Source organism: Bufo bufo, chromosome 1 (assembly GCF_905171765.1).
Source record: "Bufo bufo chromosome 1, aBufBuf1.1, whole genome shotgun sequence".
NCBI classification, from domain to species: Eukaryota; Metazoa; Chordata; class Amphibia; order Anura; family Bufonidae; genus Bufo; species Bufo bufo.
The window spans coordinates 3,668,268-3,690,372 of record NC_053389.1 but is presented as its reverse complement, the minus strand read 5'-3'; the positions used below and the strand labels follow the sequence as shown (position 1 = coordinate 3,690,372).

The following is a 22,105-nucleotide window of genomic DNA, read 5'->3' as shown; positions in this document are numbered from 1 at the left end:
AATCAAAGTGCAAGGAATTGTCACTGACCACACAGAACACCGGACAAAGAGTCAAAGTGCAAGTAAATGTCACTAACTGCAGGACAGACCACAAGACAAAGAGTCAAAGTGCAAGGAAAAGTCATTGACCACAGGAGAGAGCAGAAGACAAAGAGTCAAATTGCACAGAAATAGATCTTCTGGTTATTTTTTTTTAACAAAATAATATAAATGTAAACACAAAGTCCTTATTAATGTAAGTGCCTGGTTATAACATCTGCAATGCTGTTGCAACCTGCATATAGTACATAGGTCGATGACGCATGTAGTATCCAGTGTGAAATACTTCGGCCAATGACACTTACCTGCAGTAAACTGTATGTAGTGCTTTAGGCTGATGACACTTACCTGCAACATCTACATAGACAGCGGTGCTTCTGTTGCTGCTGACAGGATTTTCAATGCCACAAGTGTAGCTTCCGCTGTCACTGGCCAGGATGGGCCTGAAGTAGAGGTTGGGCTCGAAGCGGCTACATGACAAATGGAGCTCACTGCACGACAACAACTTCTCATCTCTATAGAAGTAGATGCTGTGGACGGTCTGGGCTCCTGCATTACACTTCAGACTCAAGTTGCTTCCATTCACAGGGCGAATGGTGGAGGAGACCAACAGCAGTGGGGCGACGAGAAGATCTGGGGATTTGGAAAAGGAAAAATATTTTATAGACATGTTAAAGGGAAATACACACTGGTACCACTGCATCCAATGACTGATCTCAGAGGTAAAGTGATAGATGAGCCAGCAGTGACGTGTCACCAAGTGGTAGGTGACCCAACAGTGACATGTCAACAAGAGGTAGGTGACACAGCAGTGACATGTCACCAAGTGGTAGGTGACCCAGCAGAGACATGTCACCAAGTGGTAGGTGACCCAGCAGTGGCATGTCACCAAGTGGTAGGTGACCCAGCAGTGACATGTCAACAAGTGGTAGGTGACCCAGCAGTGGCATGTCCCCAAGTGGTAGGTGACCCAGCAGTGACATGTCAACAAGTGGTAGGTGACCCAGCAGTGACATGTCATCAAGTGGTAGGTGACCCAGCAGTGACATGTCAACAAGTGGTAGGTGACCCAACAGTGACATGTCAACAAGAGGTAGGTGACACAGCAGTGACATGTCACCAAGTGGTAGGTGACCCAGCAGTGACATGTCATCAAGTGGTAGGTGACCCAGCAGTGGCATGTCACCAAGTGGTAGGAGACCCAGCAGTGGCCTGTCACCAAGTGGTAGATGACCCAGCAGTGACATGTCATCAAGTGGTAGGTGACCCAGCAGTGACATGTCACCAAGTGGTAGGAGACCCAGCAGTGACATGTCACCAAGTGGTAGGAGACCCAGCATTGACATGTCACCAAGTGGTAGGTGTCCCAGCAGTGACATGTCACCAAGTGGTAGGTGACCCAGCAGTGACATGTCAACAAGTGATAGGTGACCCAGCAGTGGCATGTCACCAAGTGGTAGGAGACCCAGCAGTGACATGTCACCAAGTGGTAGGTGACCCAGCAGTGACATGTCAACAAGAGGTAGGTGAACCAGCAGTGACATGTCACTGAGTGGTAGGAGACCCAGCAGTGGCCTGTCACCGAGTGGCAGGAGACCCAGCAGTGGCCTGTCACCAAGTGGTAGATGACCCAGCAGTGGCCTGTCACCGAGTGGTAGGAGACCCAGCAGTGGCCTGTCACCAAGTGGTAAATGACCCAGCAGTGGCATGTGACCAAGTGGTAGGTGATCCAGCAGTGATGTGTCCCCAAGTGGTAGGTGATCCAGTTTTGAGGTACTATATCTAGAGACACGTTACCACTGATGCCAGTCATTGGCTGCAGCAGTGGAAGTGACCCTGACTGTATCCAAGCCAGAAATAAACAACTGGGAACCTGAAAAAAAACACGAAAGGAGTAAGGCCTCATGCACACGGCCGTGTTCCGCGGCCAAGAGCGGTCCGTGGTAACCCGGCCGGGATTCCTTCTGACAGCAGGAGCGCACGGCGTCATTGGTTGCTATACGAGTGTATTACTGTACAGCAGCGGCGGCATGAAGCGCACGGTGTCATAGCAACCAATAACGCCGTGCGCTCCTGCTGTCTGAAAGAATCCCGGCCGGGTTACCACGGACCGCTCTCAGCCGCGGAACACGGCCGTGTGCATGAGGCCTAAGGGCGCTGGACCGGAGCAATGGGGAACAGGTGTTTGTTACGAGGTAAAATCTCTAGTTAAAACCTTCTTCATCTGTGCATCTATTGTGATAAAATGTACGGTAAAGTTGTGGAAGGGGTGTGTGTCCTACCCAGGTTCCTCAACTGGGTGAGGTAAGTAAAATGCAGATGGCACTGGCTTCAGCAAACGTAGTTGCTGGAGCTATTTTTGTTAAAGTTCAAGGGCTGGATTTTATTTGGACTGAAAAGGTAGGTTTGGTAGTGGGACCTCCTAGTCCACACCCTTCCAGGGCATGCTTTCCCCTAGCCTGAGGGATCCCCAGGTGTAGTCCAGCTGGGATCGTTAGTGGGAAATAAAGCCCATCCCAGGCTGTTAGTCTGAGAGAAGCTATGCCTGGAGAAGCTAATCGGCAAGGTGGGAGCTTGGGTAATAACAGACGGTGAAGCTGTGTCAAGCCAGATCTCTCTCCTATTGTGAGCTAGAAACGCTGTGTATTAGCCAGTGCCTAGACGGGCAGGTATTTTTTTGGGTTGTTTTGTTATGCTGGTGCTGGAGTCTTACCTTCCCCAGTGACGATATAACAGGGGAGGGTTCACCTGTAAAGGGTGGAAAAACCCATAATAAAGCACTCTTTGGACTTAAACTCACTGTGCTCTGTCATCACCGCCCTGCCTGAGAGAGTGGTCCCTTACAATATATATAAAAACTCCAAGTGTCAGGAGGTTTATATGGAAATGTCTCGCAAGGAAGTGACTGGAATTACTGAATGACCTCGTCAACTTAAAGAATTTATCCATTTCACGTTCTAGTAGCTGAAATTTATTAGACAGAAATAATTAAGATAGACCGCTACTGAGTAGAGTTGAGCGGACACCTGGATGTTCGGGTTCGACAAGTTCGGCCGAACTTTAAAAAAAAGTTCGGGTTCGGGACCCGAACTTGACCCGAACTTGACCCCGAATCCGAACCCCATTAAAGTCAATGGCGACCCGAACTTTTAGGCACTAAAATAGTCCTGGAAAGAGCTAGAGGGCTGCAAAATGCATCAAAATGTGCTTAAGAGCATGGCAAATGTTCTGCAAACAAATGTGGATAGGGAAATGACTTAAAATAACATAAAATACAGAAAAATTTAAAATAACAATCTGGTTCTAGGAGTAGGAGGTTGACGAGGCGGTGGATGGGTGGATGTGGCGGTGTAGGTTGACGTGGCGGTGTAGGTGGAAGCGGCGGTGAAGGAGGAATAGGTAGCCAACACTGATTTGTGTTATTTTTTATTTTAAAATTAGGGTATCCCCCAAAATATTGGGACATATAACAAAATAAAACAAGGAATAAGTGCACTTGAGTACAAGAATGGATGGTTGAGGCCGGTATAAATGTCTATTCTGCACAAGGTACGGACAAGTCCTGTGGGATCCAGGCCTGGTTCATTATAATAAACTTGAGCTTGTCCACATTGGCTGCGGCCTGTGATAATGCTCTCTGCCGTGCTAAACACACGTTCACACTATACACTGCGTGCAGAATTATTAGGCAAATGAGTATTTTGACCACATCATCCTCTTTATGCATGTTGTCTTACTCCAAGCTGTATAGGCTCGAAAGCCTACTACCAATTAAGCATATTAGGTGATTTGCATCTCTGTAATGAGAAGGGGTGTGGTCTAATGACATCAACACCCTATATCAGGTGTGCATAATTATTAGGCAACTTCCTTTCCTTTGGCAAAATGGGTCAAAAGAAGGACTTGACAGGCTCAGAAAAGTCAAAAATAGTGAGATATCTTGCAGAGGGATGCAGCACTCTTAAAATTGCAAAGCTTCTGAAGCGTGATCATCGAACAATCAAGCGTTTCATTCAAAATAGTCAACAGGGTCTCAAGAAGCGTGTGGAAAAACCAAGGCGCAAAATAACTGCCCATGAACTGAGAAAAGTCAAGCGTGCAGCTGCCAAGATGCCACTTGCCACCAGTTTGGCCATATTTCAGAGCTGCAACATCACTGGAGTGCCCAAAAGCACAAGGTGTGCAATACTCAGAGACATGGCCAAGGTAAGAAAGGCTGAAAGACGACCACCACTGAACAAGACACACAAGCTGAAACGTCAAGACTGGGCCAAGAAATATCTCAAGACTGATTTTTCTAAGGTTTTATGGACTGATGAAATGAGAGTGAGTCTTGATGGGCCAGATGGATGGGCCTGTGGCTGGATTGGTAAAGGGCAGAGAGCTCCAGTCCGACTCAGACGCCAGCAAGGTGGAGGTGGAGTACTGGTTTGGGCTGGTATCATCAAAGATGAGCTTGTGGGGCCTTTTCGGGTTGAGGATGGAGTCAAGCTCAACTCCCAGTCCTACTGCCAGTTTCTGGAAGACACCTTCTTCAAGCAGTGGTACAGGAAGAAGTCTGCATCCTTCAAGAAAAACATGATTTTCATGCAGGACAATGCTCCATCACACGCGTCCAAGTACTCCACAGCGTGGCTGGCAAGAAAGGGTATAAAAGAAGAAAATCTAATGACATGGCCTCCTTGTTCACCTGATCTGAACCCCATTGAGAACCTGTGGTCCATCATCAAATGTGAGATTTACAAGGAGGGAAAACAGTACACCTCTCTGAACAGTGTCTGGGAGGCTGTGGTTGCTGCTGCACGCAATGTTGATGGTGAACAGATCAAAACACTGACAGAATCCATGGATGGCAGGCTTTTGAGTGTCCTTGCAAAGAAAGGTGGCTATATTGGTCACTGATTTGTTTTTGTTTTGTTTTTGAATGTCAGAAATGTATATTTGTGAATGTTGAGATGTTATATTGGTTTCACTGGTAAAAATAAATAATTGAAATGGGTATATATTTGTTTTTTGTTAAGTTGCCTAATAATTATGCACAGTAATAGTCACCTGCACACACAGATATCCCCCTAAAATAGCTAAAACTAAAAACAAACTAAAAACTACTTCCAAAAATATTCAGCTTTGATATTAATGAGTTTTTTGGGTTCATTGAGAACATGGTTGTTGTTCAATAAAAAAATTAATCCTCAAAAATACAACTTGCCTAATAATTCTGCACTCCCTGTACACTGGCTGCAGGGCAAGTCAGCACCTCCAAGGCTGACAAAGCTTTTCCACATGTCGGCCATGCTAACCCTGCCTTCTCAGATGCTGGCGGTGCCCCAGCTGCGTTGGCGACCTCTTCCTCGTCTTCTGCCTTCGCCTTGTGCTTCCACTGTGCCCCCGCTGTCAGGTGGGAATGCCATCATCAGCGTGCGCTTGTAGTCGCGCATCTTCCGATCAGTAACCGATGTTTTCACTAAATGTACTTCCCTGTCAGCAATGCAGAGCAGGGGTTCATTCACGGCAATTGACTGTCCGGAAACCCTATGAAATGATCTCTCTTCCTCTTCCTCCTCTTCCTCCTGGGCCACATCCTCTTCCATCATCGCCAGCAGTGTTTTTTCAAGGAGACATAGAAGTGGTATTGTAACGCTGAGAACGGCATCATCGCCATTGGCCATGTTGGTGGAGTACTCGAAACAGCGCAACAGGGCACACAGGTCTCGCATGGAGGCCCAGTCATTGGTGGTGAAGTGGTGCTGTTCCGCAGTGCGACTCACCCGTACGTGCTGCAGCTGAAACTCCACTATGGCCTGCTGCTGCTCGCACAGTCTGTCCAGCATGTGCAAGGTGGAGTTCCACCTGGTGGGCACGTCGCATATGAGGCGGTGAGCGGGAAGGCCGAAGTTACGCTGTAGCGCAGACAGGCGAGCAGCGGCAGGGTGAGAACGCCGGAAGCGCGAACAGACGGCCCGCACTTTATGCAGCAGATCTGACATGTCGGGGTAATTTTTAAGGAATCTCTGTGTAACGGCTACCCAGATAGTGAGAGGGTATCAGCCGTTGGGGACGTCCTTTTCCTGGCAAGCTGCTGGGTACTAGGGCAGCTGGTATAACCCCATAAACGCGGTCCAGAGGTAGAGTCAGGTTCAGCGGTAAAAAGAGCAGCGTAACGATCCCATATTTTCCCTCTCAAGATCGAGACAATGCTGCGTTTTGAAGGGTTAGAAAAACATGAACTGAGCATGAACTCTTTATTGAGGGCTACCCACCCGTATTTATGCAGGTCCCCACAATGCATCATGGTCTCCTCCTCTCTGCCCTGGAGACACCCGAAGTGCAATTCAATTATCTCCTAGGACAAAGGGAGACCACCAATACACATGTGGGAACAATAGGAGAGGAATCACCACCCGAATACACAAAATCCTCCCTTCTGTCTGGGATATAATTATGGATTAACATAACTATCACAGACAGTAAAAATACAGTTTTTAAACATACACTGTAACTTTAAAACCATACATTCCATCTCCATAAAAATTACATATTTAAACTCAGCTTACATCAAACATAAACACTTCCAAAAATCACACAAATCCCTCCAGCGGATCAAAAGTTTAGTGGAAGTCCTTTATGACCGACCGCAAGCACAACTTCCTGCCCAAAACAGTTCCATAGATTCTTTAGTATACACCGCTGACCGCGTTCGGTCCTAAGAACAGTCCAGACATGCGGCATAGTTCTGTTCCTGAAGGGTAATATGTCCCGGGGCCATAGTCGTAGGGCAGGAGGCTAGCCATAAGTCCTCTACAATGCCCAGTGGCAAATGGCAGTTTGTCACACATCTCCCCTTTGGGGGAACACTCCGGCAGACCCGGATTGATCCTTTTCGGGTCAACTTGGGGCTGTCCGGTCTGCTGTTAAGGTAAAAGTTCCGTTTGTCTGGACAGTCCGTCTGCGTTCCCATTGAACCGGCCAGGGCGATATTGAATGGAAAAGTTATACGGTTGTAGGGCCAAGCTCCATTGTCCCCAGCCACTCGGTTCAGCCATACCAGGGGGTTGTGGTCTGTGATCAGGGTGAATTCCTGACCGTAAAGGTACGGTGTGAGCTTCTTTAGAGCCCAGACCAGGGCTAGACATTCTTTTTCCACTGCCGCATAGCTCACTTCCCTGGGTAATAGCTTTCTACTCAGGTATGCGACAGGGTGTTCCCCCCCATCTTCTCCGACCTGGCTTAGCACTGCCCCCAGTCGGTACATGGACGCATCTGTGTGGACGACAAATCTTTTGTTAGGGACGGGGGCAGACAAAACGGGTGCGTTGATCAAGGCTTGTTTCAGGGTTTGGAACGCTGCTTCACAGGCGGGAGACCACAGGACTACTCTAGGCAAATTCTTCTTTGTTAAATCTGTCAGGGGTTTGGCGATGGCACTGTAGTCAGGGACAAATTTCCTGTAGTACCCCGCTGTCCCTAAGAATGCTAACACTTGAGTTTTAGTGTGGGGTGTGGGCCAATTGGCTACGGCCTCTACCTTAGCGGGTTCTGGTCGTTGTTTCCCACACCCCACTCTGTGTCCCAGGTACTGGACCTCAGCCATGCCGAAATTACATTTCTCTGGTTTCAGGGTGAGGCCGGCGGCCCTAATCTGATCTAGCACAGTCTCTACGTGTCTCAGGTGCTCCCCCCAAGTCTCACTATAGATCGCAATGTCATCCAGGTATGAGCAAGCGAAATCCTGGAAGCCATCAAGGAGGCGATCCACTAAGCGCTGAAAGGTAGCTGGGGCGTTTTTCATCCCGAAGGGCATGACCTTAAACTGGTACAAGCCAAACGGGGTGACAAACGCCGACTTAGGGATAGCGTCCTTGGCCAGGGGAATCTGCCAGTACCCTTTGCACAGATCGATGGTGGTCAGATAGCGTCCCCTGGCAATACGATCTAATAGTTCGTCCACTCGGGGCATGGGGTATGCGTCTGTCACGGTTCGGTCATTGAGGCGTCGATAATCGACACAGAACCGGGTCGTTCCGTCCTTTTTGGGGACTAGAACGACTGGGGATGCCCAGGGGCTGTCGGATGGCTCTATAACTCCTAGTTTTAACATCTCCTGAATCTCCTTTCTCATCTCTTCTTTTACGGCTTTGGGGATTCTATAGGGAGTCTGTCGGAGAGGGCTTTGTCCTGGGGTTTCGACATAATGTGTCGCTAAGGGGGTGTAACCGGGCTCCTGGGAAAACGTCACTCTTTTCTCGGCTAACAATTGTTGGAGTTGCTCCCTTTCTGTGGGAGTTAATCGCTCCCCTAGCTGTACGGTATTAAGCAGAGTTTTAGGCTCGGATTCGGCTAACAGATCTGGGATGGGGAGGCTGTCAGGATCTTCAGTGGCCGGGATACATATGGCTGCTATATCTTCGGGTCTTTCCTGGTACTCTTTTAATAAGTTTATATGAAAGGACTTCTGTATCCTTTCGTCCTTGCTACTGGCAATCACATAGGTGGTGTCACAGACCTGGGCCACCACCTTGTAAGGGCCTTGCCAGGAGGTCTGTAGTTTGTTCCCTTTAACTGGTCTAAGTACTAGGACTTTCTGCCCTACCTGGAACGTTCTCAGTCTAGCGCCCCGATCGTACCACTGTTTCTGACGGCCCTGTGCCGCCTGGAGGTGTTCTCGGGCCATCCTGGCTAGGTGCCCCATGCGGTCCCGCATCTCCAACACATAAGGTACGATAGGGACCCCCTCATGTTCTATCTCTCCCTCCCAGTGCTCCCGGACGAGGTCGAGGGGGCCTCGTACCCGCCGTCCATAGAGCAACTCGAAGGGGGAGAACCCTGTGGATTCCTGCGGCACCTCTCGATATGCGAACAAGAGGTGTGGCAAGAATCGCTCCCAGTCTATGTATTCCGCCGTAAAGGTCCGCAGCAATTGCTTTAGGGTACCATTAAAGCGTTCACAGAGGCCGTTCGTTTGGGGGTGGTACGGTGAACTAAGCAGGGTTTTGACACCGCAGACTTTCCATAGCTGCTGAGTTAGGTCTGCAGTGAACTGGGTTCCTCAGTCAGATAGGATTTCCTGAGGGAATCCCACTCTGGTGAATATCCCGACTAAGGCACTGGCGACAGTGTCAGCCTGGATATTCGTCAGAGCGACGGCTTCTGGGTAGCGGGTAGCATAGTCCACTACGGTCAGAATGTACTTTTTGCCCGAGGGGCTGGGGTTAGGTAGGGGTCCTACTAGGTCGACTGCCACCCTGCTAAATGGCTCCTCGATCACGGGCATAGGTGACAGTCGAGCTTTAGGATGATCCCCTCTCTTTCCTACCCGTTGGCATACGTCAAAAGTGCTGCAGTAACGTCGCACATCCCTCGAGACCCCCGGCCAAAAGAAGGTCTAGGTGATCCTGTGGGTGGTGCGGTTACCCCCTAGATGCCCTGCCAACGGAATGTCATGGCCAATTCTGAGAAGTTCCAACCGGTACTTTCTGGGCACTACCAGTTGGCGCTTCTGCGAAGGGACACAGCCTCTCTTTCTGCCTTCGGTCAGTCTATACAACCTGTCGCCCTCCCATATAAAACGTTCCCGCTCATCCCCTCTACTGTCGGCTAATTCTCGGTACCTTTGGAGGGTAGGGTCCTGTCTAGTTTCCCTCCCAAACTCTTCTGGGGTGTCCCAAGCTATGGGTCTCTCTGGGGTGTTGGCAGGGCCGATCCTACACGGGGTGCAGTGGGTGCCCCGCACCCCAGCGCTGTCACCCGAAAGGCGCCGAGCGAGCCGCCGGGACTTTTTTTTTTTTGACTTTTTTTTTTTTTAAAGCCGAGCCCGGAGCCCGGAGCGCAGAGAAGGCCCCGCCCACACTATTTGGCCCCGCCCACTCATTGCAGGCGCCTATAGCGCTATGCGGCTGCTCTTATAAATATGAGCTAACTATTCTGTCGCAATCGCGCCGCCCCCCTCCTCACCCCCCCTCTGAGGCGCCGAAGTTTGACCAGATCCTGACCGCCGGCTAACCTCCTCCTGCCTGCTGATCCTGTCTGCTGCGGAATCAGACTCAGACAGGATCAAACCAGCCTGGCCAGTGGCCAATCAGCACAAGGCAATTCTGCTGAGGCAGCTGCTGATTGGCCAGTGGCAGTGTGCTGAAGGGAGGCGGGAGAATTGGTTCGCCGGCCCGTCAGCCGTCGACAGTGTGCCTGAGACCTGAGAGAAGACGAAGAAGAAAGCAGAAGCACCCGTCCCTTCCTGTCCCTGGCTGGCCTGAAGAACGGTTCATCCGTCCAGTCCTGACTCCTTCCTGAAGGCTGCCGTGTCACTGCCTGGCTCTGGCTGCCTGAGAGACGCTACAGAGAGAGAGAGAGCAGACTCAGCACTGCCAGAGACTCTAGGTATGATCGAGTCGATGTGTCTATTGTCTTGATAATGTCAGAATCAGATTTGACCTGACAGCCTGACAGGCCACTGCCAGGCAGCAAGAGAGAGGAGGGGTGGGGGGGAGGGAGGGAGGGAGGGGGACAGCCAGGACAGGGTGGTGGGACATGCTTCAATCCCACTCCAGTGAGTCCTGTTGTCCTCTATGAGCCCCAAAATGCCCATGGGGGAGAAGTAGGAAGAAAGCACACTGTGTCCTGAGACTTTTTGGGGGGCAATAGGGGTGGGGGGGGGGGGGGGCTCATAGAGGACAGTGTGCTTTCCTCCTCTAAGGAGTTAAAGGGGTTTAGAGTAAGGGCTCTTTCACACTTGCGTTGTCCGGATCCGGCGTGTACTCCATTTGCCGGAAGTGCCCGCCGGATCCGTAACACCGCAAGTGAACTGAAAGCATTTGAAGACGGATCTGTCTTCAAAATGCGTTCAGTGTTACTATGGCACCCAGGACGCTATTAAAGTCCTGGCTGCCATAGTAATAGTGGGGAGCGGGGGAGCAGTATACTTACAGTCCGTGCAGCTCCCGGGGTGCTCCAGAATGACGTCAGAGCGCCCCATGCGTTGGGGGCTGAAGTTGTTGCCATAGAAACATTGTAAAGGGGAGGAGTTAGTAAGATAACCACGCCCATGTGGGGGCGCCAGAAATATTTCTGCACCCAGGCGCCTGTGACCCTAGGATCGGCCCTGGGTGTTGGTGCTAAGTGCCTGCTGGTGGCTTACCTGGGTCTCCCGACCTGTTGTAGGATCGTCCTCGGTACGGGCCTGTGAGCGGGTGGTCATGGGGCAAGCAGCAGCAGTCGTAGGTAAAAAAGCTGAGGCTAGAGGGCCAATGTCATTGCCCAACACGACCTCCGCAGGCAAATTGTCCATGATGCCCACTGTGGTCTTTCCCGACCCGACTCCCCAATCCAAGTGGATCCGGGCGGTGGGTAAGCGAAAAACAGCCCCACCTGCGACACGAACAGCAACGGTACGATTAGATACATGTTCTGGTTTTATCAGATGTTTCTGTACCAAAGTGATGGTAGCACCAGTGTCCCGTAGGCCTTGTGCTATCTGTCCGTTCACTCGCACCTCCTGGCGGTGATGTTGGCGGTTATCTGGGGAGGCAGCTTGTATGGGGTTGGCCTCATACAAGATTCGCAAACACTCCTCAGGGCTCCCTTCAATTTCCAGGCAGTGAGCACCCGAGGGCCGTGCTGGCGGGGTCCCGTTGTTAAAGGTTGTGCGCCTCCAGTTATTATTGGTTGATCCCAGAGGGCAATAACGGGCAATATGTCCTGGGTTGCTGCAGCGATGACATGTCACTTTGTAAGGTTCCCGGGGCTGGTTGTTAGACCCCTGGGGGCGTGGCGGTCCTGGGGGTACTGGAGCCCGAAATTCGGTGCGTGCAGCGTAGGTTGGGGTGCGTGTCTCTGTTCTAGGTGCTGGTCGTGTGGTACCTTGGCTCACCTTCCTTGTTTCCGCGTATTCATCTGCTAGACGTGCTGCCTCAGTTAAGTTGGCCGGGCGGCGATCTCTCACCCAGTCCTGTATTTCTGCAGCCAGATCTTGGAAGAAATGTTCCATCAAGAACAACTGTAACACTTCCTCTCCGGTGTTGGCATTGCACCCTCGCACCCAATGTGACGCCACCCTTTGTATCCTGTTTGCCCATTCCATGTGGGAGTCCACAGACTTCTTTTTGGACTCTCGGAAGCGACGGCGGTAGGCTTCTGGGGTTACGGCATATCGGGTTAGCAGCGCCTTTTTAACTTGCTGGTATTGCAAAATATCCTCTGGAGCAAGAGCCCGAAAGGCTTCATTGGCTTTGCCCGACAATTTCCCCGACAAAATAGTGACCCATTGGTCTGGTGGTACCTGGTGTAGTGAGCACTGTCTCTCAAAGTCCGCCAAATATCCATCTATTTCCTCCTCACTTTCTACAAAAGTTTTAAATGCAGTGAATGGTATTTTCTTTCCCGTAGCAGGGGGTGTGGGAGTAGGCACTGCATGTGTAATGAGCTGCCTAGCTCTTACCAGTTCCAGTTCTTGTCCCCTCTTAGTTCGTATCTCTTCCCTTGCTTCCCGAAACAGTTGGTTTAGTAGTTCCATGGACGTTTCTGGATACAAGGATAACCTCCGCTGTACGATACCAGTAATTACATCGCCCTCGCTGGCAGGTGCAAGGGGCTCCGTTCCTTCCATGGATCTATCCATTCCGTCCAGCTCCAGCAGGTCAGCGATCAGCTCCCTCCGTGGTTTGTTACTGGCACTCCTACCACGACTCTCCAATAAATCCTTTAGTGTGGGTCTTTTCAGCCGGGCGTATTGAGACTCCATTCAGCACTTGCTCGTTGGATAAAAGGACCAATCCCACTGCTGCCACCAATGTAACGGCTACCCAGATAGTGAGAGGGTATCAGCCGTTGGGGACGTCCTTTTCCTGGCAAGCTGCTGGGTACGAGGGCAGCTGGTATAACCCCATCCACGCGGCCCAGAGGTAGAGTCGGGTTCAGCGGTAAAAAGAGCAGCGTAACGATCCCATATTTTCCCTCTCAAGAACGAGACAAGGCTGCGTTTTGAAGGGTTAGAAAAACATGAACTGAGCATGAACTCTTTATTGAGGGCTACCCACCCGTATTTATGCAGGTCCCCACAATGCATCATGGTCTCCTCCTCTCTGCCCTGGAGACACCCGAAGTGCAATTCAATTATCTCCTAGGACAAAGGGAGACCACCAATACACATGTGGGAACAATAGGAGAGGAATCACCACCCGAATACACAAAATCCTCTCTTCTGTCTGGGATATAATTATGGATTAACATAACTATCACAGACAGTAAAAATACAGTTTTTAAACATACACTGTAACTTTAAAACCATACATTCCATCTCCATAAAAATTACATATTTAAACTCTGCATACATCAAACATAAACACTTCCAAAAATCACACAAATCCCTCCAGCGGATCAAAAGTTTAGTGGAAGTCCTTTATGACCGACCGCAAGCACAATTTCCTGCCCAAAACAGTTCCATAGATTCTTTAGTATACACCGCTGACCGCGTTCGGTCCTAAGAACAGTCCAGACATGCGGCATAGTTCTGTTCCTGAAGGGTAATATGTCCCGGGGCCATAGTCGTAGGGCAGGAGGCTAGCCATAAGTCCTCTACAATGCCCAGTGGCAAATGGCAGTTTGTCACACTCTGCACAAATTCAGCACATGCGCCAGGCAAGGGATGTGCGTCAAACCGGCTAGTCCCAGAGCTGCTACGAGATTTCGCCCATTATCGCACACCACCAGGCCAGGCTTGAGGCTCACCGGCAGCAACCACTCGTCGGTCTGTTGTTCAAGGCCCGTCCACAGCTCCTGCGCGGTGTGGGGTTTGTCCCCCAAACAGATACCTTATAAAACTGCCTGCTGTCGTTTTCCCCTGGCTGTGCTGAAGTTGGTGGTGAAGGTGTTACACTGACCGGATGAGGAGCCGGTAGAGGATGAGGAAGCGGAGTAGGAGGAGGAAGCAACAGGAGGCAAACTGAAGCGCCCTGCAATCCTCGGTGGTGCAAAGAGAAATTTTTTTTTTGAAGACGGGGTATTCTGCACGGAATGTGCAAAATTAGGGGGGTAGGGGTGAAGGAGATGAAATGGGTGCCAAGGGATGACCACAATATTGAAAAGAATGTATATAAAATGTATATAAAATGTATATAGAAAAATATATATAATATGGAGAGAAATAGGCAGCTCCCCAAGGGCCCCCAAGAAAAAAGGGGGGAGGAGAATCAGTACCAACTGGTGGACTGAATTTAGAATGAGGTTGCTGATGAGGCGGGTATCACAGATGTCTTAGTGATGTCTTAATGATACCCAGGGGGCGCCACAGAGTCTCCAGTATTGGCAATAAAATTTTGCAGTTATAGTGGAATACACTATGAAAAAGTTACACTTACTTCACCGGGGAGGAGGATATAGGGGCTCCAATGTACTTCCTAAATTACATTGGAGCCCCGGTGTCATCCTTTTGGGGACCAGGAAGCTACCATCACATCATTTGAAGCGACCTCGGTGGGGGAGGTTGAGGTATAGGTGTCTTGAGCTTTATCCTATATCCTCCTCCCCGGTGAAGTAAGTGTAACTTTTTCATAGTGTATTCCACTATAACTGCAAAATTTTATTGCCAATACTGGAGACTCTGTGGCGCCCCCTGGGTATCATTAAGACATCACTAAGACATCTGTGATACCCGCCTCATCAGCAACCTCATCCTCGGTGGTGGAAGGACAAACTGCTATCCGCCTCAGGCCCAGCCGCCACTGCATTTACCCAGTGTGCTGTTATGGAGATATAACGGCCCTGACCGTCCTTACTGGTCCACGTATCCGTAGTCAGGTGCACCTTGCGACAGATGGCGTTGCGCAGTGCACACCTGATTTTGTCCCCCACTTGGTTGTGCAGGGAAGGGATGGCTCTCCTGGAAAAGTAGTGGTGGCTGGGCACGACGTACTGTGGGACAGCCACCGCCATAAGGCTTTTAAAACTATCCGATACTAGAAGGCTGGCCTGGATCTCACAGGCCGGAAGCTGTATGAGTAATACACACAGTATTACTCATACAGCCAATGCATTCCAATACAGAAGTATTGGAATGCATTGTAAAGGATAAGACCCCAAAAGTTCATGTCCCAAAGTGGGACAAAAAATAAAGTGAAAAAAAAAGTTGAAAAAATAAAAAGTTTTCCCCCCAAAAAATTAAAAGTTTCAAGTAAAAATAAACAAAAACGTCCTTTCCCCCAAATTAAAGGGCTTCTGTCACCCCACTAAACAGTTTTTTTTTTTTTTTGGTTACTTATAATCCCTATACTGCAATTTTTTCATACATACTGTAATTAATCATTTTGGTTCAGCAGATTATGTTAAAAACGTATTTTTAAAATATGCAAATTACCTGTCTACCAGCAAGTAGGGCGGTTACTTGCTGGTAGCAGCCGCATCCTCCTATCCTAAAGACGCCCCCTCCGCATGTTGATCGACAGGGCCAGCGGACGGGATCGTCCTCTGGCTGGTCCTGTCTGCTATCAAGATCTCGCGCCTGCGCCGTAACGGTATTCAGTCGGCGCAGGCGCACTGAGAGGAGGACGCTCGCTCGGCCGCTCCATCCTCAATGCGCCTGCGCCGATGACGTCATCAAGTACACCCGGAAGAGATTTATTATTAATAATCGTTGGTGGTATAGTGTTAATAACTGTCATTTTTATAAAATTATTTATTCCCATTTCGTTGGTGGTTTTTGTGGCAGCATGCTTATTACGTACATAGTTACCTGATTCGAGCATCCAGCGACGTCACCAGACTCTCCGCCTCCTTCCAGCGATGCCGGCGTCTTCTCTTCCGGGTGTACTTGATGACGTCATCGGCGCAGGCGCATTGAGGATGGAGCGGCCGAGCGAGCGTCCTCCTCTCAGTGCGCCTGCGCCGATTGAATACCGTTACGGCGCAGGCGCGAGATGTTGATAGCAGACAGGACCAGCCAGAGGACGATCCCGTCCGCTGGCCCTGTCGATCAACATGCGGAGGGGGCGTCTTTAGGATCGGAGGATGCGGCTGCTACCAGCAAGTAGCCGCCCTACTTGCTGGTAGACAGGTAATTTGCATATTTTAAAAATACGTTTTTAACATAATCTACTGAACCAAAATGATTAATTACAGTATGTATGAAAAAATCACAGAAAAAAAAAAAAAAAACTGTTTAGTGGGGTGACAGAAGCCCTTTAAGTTAAAAAAAATTGGTAAAAAAATTTGGTAAAAAAATTGGTAAAAAATAGGGGGGGGGGGGGGATACATAATAGGTATCGTCGAGTCCGTATCGACCGGCTCTATAAACATATCACATGACCTAACCCCTCAGATGAACACTGTAAAACATAAAAAATAAAAACTGTTCTAAATAAACCATTTTTTGTCACCTTACATCACAAAAAGTGTAGTGCCAATCAAACCGTCATCTCATCCCGCAAAAAATGAGCCCCTACCTAAGATAATCGCCCAAAAACTGAAAAAACTATGGCTCAGACTATGGAGACACTAAAACATGATTTATTTTTTGTTTCAAAAATGATATTATTGTGTAAAACGTACATAAATAAATAAAAAGGTATGCATATTAGGTATCGCCGCGTCCGTATCGACCGGCTCTATAAAAATATCACATGACCTAACCCCTCAGATGAACACCGCAAAAAAATTTAAATAAAAACTGTGCTAAATAAACCAGTTTTTGTCACCTTACATCACAAAAAGTGTAATAGTAAGCGATCAAAAAGTCACACGCACCCCAAAATAGTGCCAATAAAACCGTCATCTCATCCCGCAAAATTCATACTCTACCCAAGGTAATCGCCCAAAAACTGAAAGAATTATGGCTCTCAGACTATGGAAACACTAAAACATGATTTTTTTTGCTTCAAAAATGAAATCATTGTGTAAAACTTACATAAATAAAAAAAAAGTATACATATTAGGTATCGCCGCATCCGTGACAACCTGGTCTATAAAAATATCACATGATCTAACCTGTCAGATGAATGTTGTAAATAACAAAAAATTAAAACTGTGCCAAAACAGCTATTTCTTGTTATCTTGCCTCACAAAAAGCGTAATATAGAGCAACCAAAAATCATATGTACCTAAACTAGTACCAACAATACTGCCACCCTATCCCGTAGATTCTAAAATGGGGCCACTTTTTTGGAGTTTCTACTCTAGGGGTGCATCAGGGGGGCTTCAAATGGGACATGGTGTCCAGCAAAATCTGCCTTCCAAAAACCGTATGGCATTCTTTTCCTTCTGCGCCCTGCCGTGTGCCCGTACAGCAGTTTACGACCACATATGGGGTGTTTCTGTAAACTACAGAATCAGGGCCATAAATATTGAGTTTTGTTTGGCTGTTAACCCTTGCTTTGTTACTGGGAAAAATAGATTAAAATGGAAAATTTGCCCAAAAATTTAAATTCTGAAATTTCATCTCCATTTGCCAATAACTCTTGTGGAACACCTAAAGGGTTAACGACGATTGTAAAATCAGTTTTAAATACCTTGAGGGGTTTTGAATAGCATGGGGTTGTCTTTACTCCGTAATCCCACCATTGTGTAATGCAAAGCCCGCAAATAGAAGGGTGGTGTTATCCTGTTGTCCCTTCCCTGCATCATAGCCTGAAGAAATTTGGCTTATAGCACGATCACTATGATGTCTATGAGGAAGCTAGAATATATGGCTCTAAGGCTTGAGGCGCCTTACCCTAGGCAAAAAGGCTCAGAAGGGGAGGTATGTATCATCTCCGTATCTTCTGGCAATGTCACAGGAGGAGGGCAGTACGTTCCCATGGATCTCCTGGAAATGAGACCCCTCTGGATGGGAACAATCTGAAACATTTAACAAGCGGGAAGGAGCAGCCTAGGGCTTCTAACGATTCCCGAAGCAGCAGGGGTACCTGTGAAGTTACTAGACCTGTCAGGACTTACCATTTGGTCCTACCCTGGGTACCTATGGGTATATATCACCGGGTGTAGGCCATTGGTGTACAACGTCCATCTGATGACAGTCCGTATGAGGGGGGAGAGAACAAGAGCTGTGAAAATGGCACACTTGAAAGTAAATTGCTACAATTTTTGTTAAGTGCAATGGTAAGTGCAATCATTTGGAATAGTGCACAAATTCACATTGTGGCACCTAGAGAGATAATACACACAATGGGCAGGATATCTTGAACATTACATAACATTTGTAAACTGGTTACAATGGTATAAGTTATAAAGTGCAAGCTTTTATGTTGCAATAAAACATTTTATAAAATAGTGCAAATTTTATAAGTGCAAGGATAGGCTCAACAATAACTTGAGTCCGTATTCCTGGAAGTGCTTGAAGTAGAATCCTCTGGAAACTGAATAAAATTTCCTTTGCAATCCACAGGGCAAAAGAGTCAATTGTAATCCAAAGGGTTAAAATGTTATAAAATAGCAGCAGGCTATCTGGTAACCTGAGAAAGGGGATAAAACTTCCAACTTGGATGTAAGGGGGTTAAGTGCTGATGGGGGGAGCCCTTACTGACATGACCATCTGGATGAGGACAAACAATGGCAACCTGGAACAAAAAGGTTAAAAGCACACAAACAATGCCAACAGGTCCTCACCCGTCAGGTAACAGTCCATGGCGTGGCTCCCAAACAATGTCATTTGTGGTTATTCTGTAGTGGGGACACCTTACAGGTAGGTGTCCAGCTCCTCATCACTGCTGGACAGAGGGACATCTTGCCTCTGCTGGTGGCTTAAGGTGGTATTAACTGTGGTACGCCAGCGACCTCTACCTGTGACTGTAGGAATTGGCTGGACAGCCAATCTAGAAAAGGTAGCCGTTGCTTGCTGCAGACCGGGATCAACAGCCGGTGCAGGAAGGGGTAAGACTTCTGGCTTCAATGACTCCGGGAGTGCTGGAGCAGTTGTCTGGGGCTGCTTCCATGGGAGCACATGGGGGGGTATGAAACATGGCTGCACCTTAGGATTAAAGGTTAGGACTGAATTATTTATCTGTCCCACCCTCAGGGTTGGTGGAGGTGACAGATCTGTAATGAGAGGTGCAGGGGCTGGTTCCGCTTTCTCTTTGAAGACCAGCCGGCCATCTGGGGTCTTCTGCAGGCATCTGGTCTTTGGCGCAGAGCCTGGATCTTCCTGCCAGGTCTCTGGGGTGATGGCAGGGGAGAGAGGTTTCTGTAGTAGGGTTACTCCAGCCGCAAATAGTCCTTGCATGGACCGCATGGGGGTATACTCAACTTGATCCCCAATGTACAAGTTGTGCCTCTCCTGGGGTAAGTAGTGACGCTTCACGGATCTGCGGCCCACGAATACCTCAGTTCCCGAATAGTTATCTTGGAGGAAACCCACACCTCTTTCTACAGAGAACCATAGGACGGTTCCTGTACGCCTGGTCAGGACAGGATCTCCGGACTGGGGGCTGTCTAGTACCTCCTTCACCCATTCTTCTACGGTCGACTTGTACTCCCAAGCCGTCTGGGCAAATGCGGTGATCTAGTGGGGTACCTCTGGGTTGAGGCTGCTGAGCTGGCTGTAGCTGGGCGGTGGAGTGGAATCCCTGGCCGCCTCCACCGCACCAGTAGGTGGCTGTGGCTTGGTAGGCCTCAGGCTGATTGGCGGTGATGGGGTCTCTGGACGTGGCGGTGGAGCAGACATGGACCGGGCCTGGGCCTCAGGGAGCGGGGTAGCTCCTACCTGATGTCGTGGCCGGGGCGGCCGGTTCCGGTGTCCTCCGCTGGTCCTCTCCGGATTCAGGCGCCATCTGGATCACAGCCTTCTTCTTTGCTGGTGGAGTGACGTCAGCGACGGCCTCTGCGGGAGCGGGTACAACGTCCACATCCATCCGGGCAGGTTCGTCGGCTTCCGCGGGTGCACTGTACACAGCAGAGGGATCCACGGCCTCCTGGTACTCGATTACCAGGTCTGGAACGCCGCTGTCAGGAACCGGGACTTCATCGATCTCCTCAGGCATCTCCGATAGCTCAGGTAGGCTAGATGCAGCAGGGATCTGGAGCGCAGGGGTTTCCACGGCCTCCAGTCGGGCAGCAAGAGCTGAGGGTCCGCGTCTCTGGATTAGTTGAGAGACCCGGATCTCCATAGGCTGTTCTGGGTACACATCTTCCCCAGCGATGGACATGGCATTCCATCTTGGTCTTGGATAGGCCATCTTCACTGTGCTCCGGCACACGCTGATTGCTAACACTAAAGGAGGGGCACAGAGGGCAGAGTTTTTAATCACCTCTGGCCTGATCATAGATAAGTCCATAGAGGGCGTTCTCCAAGTTTCCCGCTCCTGAAGGGGCGTATTCGATATCTTTGCGCTTTTCCTGAGGGGGTGTAGCTACATTTTCCCGCTTCTGGGGGGTGTATTCTTCATTTTCGTGCTCCTGGGAGGGAGTTTCTTGATTTCTTTGTCTTTCAGCATGAAGATGCAGCGCCATCTTGAAGCGAATATGGCGAATCTCCACAGTGCCGATTTAACACTTTGTGTGCAGCAGCGCACGTGCAGCGCTTTCTTGGGCACAGCAATGCAAGTAAGCAAGTCACTTTTTAAGCGGTTTTGGTACAATCTTCAGCCCTGATTGTTATACTGTGAACATGCGGTTTTTAAGTCCGTTTTTTGCGCACAATTAGATACGGTTCTGTTAGGGATGGACACACAATACAATCCGATCCTGTTCGTGACGCCACTTGATGCAATGAGCAGGACACTGGGTCAGTGGGGTTGCTATGCAGTGGGTCAGCTTTATATGTGTATAAGTTCGTGACGCCAGTTGCAGCTTGCGCAGGTACTGTAAAAGGGCCCTTTAATATGGTATAGCTCATGTACTAGGTTAGGAATGCCAGAGGGGGATATTGTCTCTGTATTGTGTCAACGGTGTCTCCTACCTTAGTACGGATGGACTCCTGTATCCTGGCTCACATGCAACAAATTGAGTGTAGTAAATAGGAGTAATGTAGGAAGGATGGAATTCCACACAGATGATAGGGTCCAACTTGTCTTTACTTGAGGTTATCTTATGCAGCTCTAGATCTATACAATATTACAGCAATAGTCTAGGGTCCCAGCAGGTGTTGGCAATATGTGGCAGGAATTATATCTACCGACTTACGAAGCGCCGGCCACCAGAATCTCCGAGCGATGAGATCCACTGTGGCTCTTGCTCCCGGGTGCCCAGCAAGGACAGTATTGTGGTGCTCTTTTAAAACCTTGTGTCTTAAAGCGAGAGGCACAAACAACCTCCCAGGAGGACAAAGATCAGGAGCCTCTGACTGGGCTACCTGAACCTCTGCCTCCAATTCTATAGTCTGCATCTGAACATACGCCTTTAAGAATCTGGCAGGTATCTGTCTTCTGCTCTGTCTATGGTCTGCTTGGTTTGGGCCTGACAAGCTATGGAGGTACTTATCTTCTCCTTGTATTTGGAATCTGTACTTACAGGACTGCTCGAAGGGAGTGGTGGTTTATTCCTGGAGATCTAGTAGTTCTGAAGTTGGCTGCTTTCTTTGTCATCCAGCTGAGGTAAGGAACTCAGGCTGGGAAAGTTGCTTTGGGCCTCAGGTTAGGCCTGAATCCTTGGTTGGGATCCCCGTTTCTGGGAGCTCCTATTCACACAGCCTACCCCAACAGGGGGTGGCTGGTACACTGCCTAGAACTTTCTATCCTCCCTCTGAAGTAGGATCTGGGAACATTCCACTCCTCCTCAGATAGGGGGAAGCTAGCCTGGAATGGTATATTCCAGTCTATGTATACTAAACTGTCCTACAGACTATCTGCATATTGCTGCCACCTGCTGGTGTACATGGGTATCACAGCATATACATTCAATACAGGCATAGAAATGGCATACAATATAAATACACTGTCGGGATACACAAGATGACAACACATCTACACTTTAACATCATAAAGCTGGGTGACAGAGTTTTAGTGACATACTCTGGGATGTTACACAGGCACGTGACGTCAGTCAGTCACTCTGCCGCTCGTCTGCCCGGCATTACAATATAACAGTAGCCCTGTGAGTAGGATATATTAAATGTTAGAGGGTTACAGAGGGGGCCGGCATGAATCATTATTAA

At 49.0% G+C, this 22,105-nt stretch overlaps 1 protein-coding gene across 1 annotated transcript in view; it reads right to left on the bottom strand.

The window, feature by feature from the left end:
* LOC120986844 (pregnancy-specific beta-1-glycoprotein 9-like) overlaps positions 1 to 22,105 on the bottom strand; it is a 90,331-nt gene that overhangs the window by 2,558 nt on the left and 65,668 nt on the right. The window contains exon 5 of the mRNA XM_040415547.1: positions 388 to 672. Within this exon, the coding sequence (XP_040271481.1) occupies positions 388 to 672 (285 nt within the window). The remainder of the gene's footprint in view (positions 1 to 387; positions 673 to 22,105) is intronic.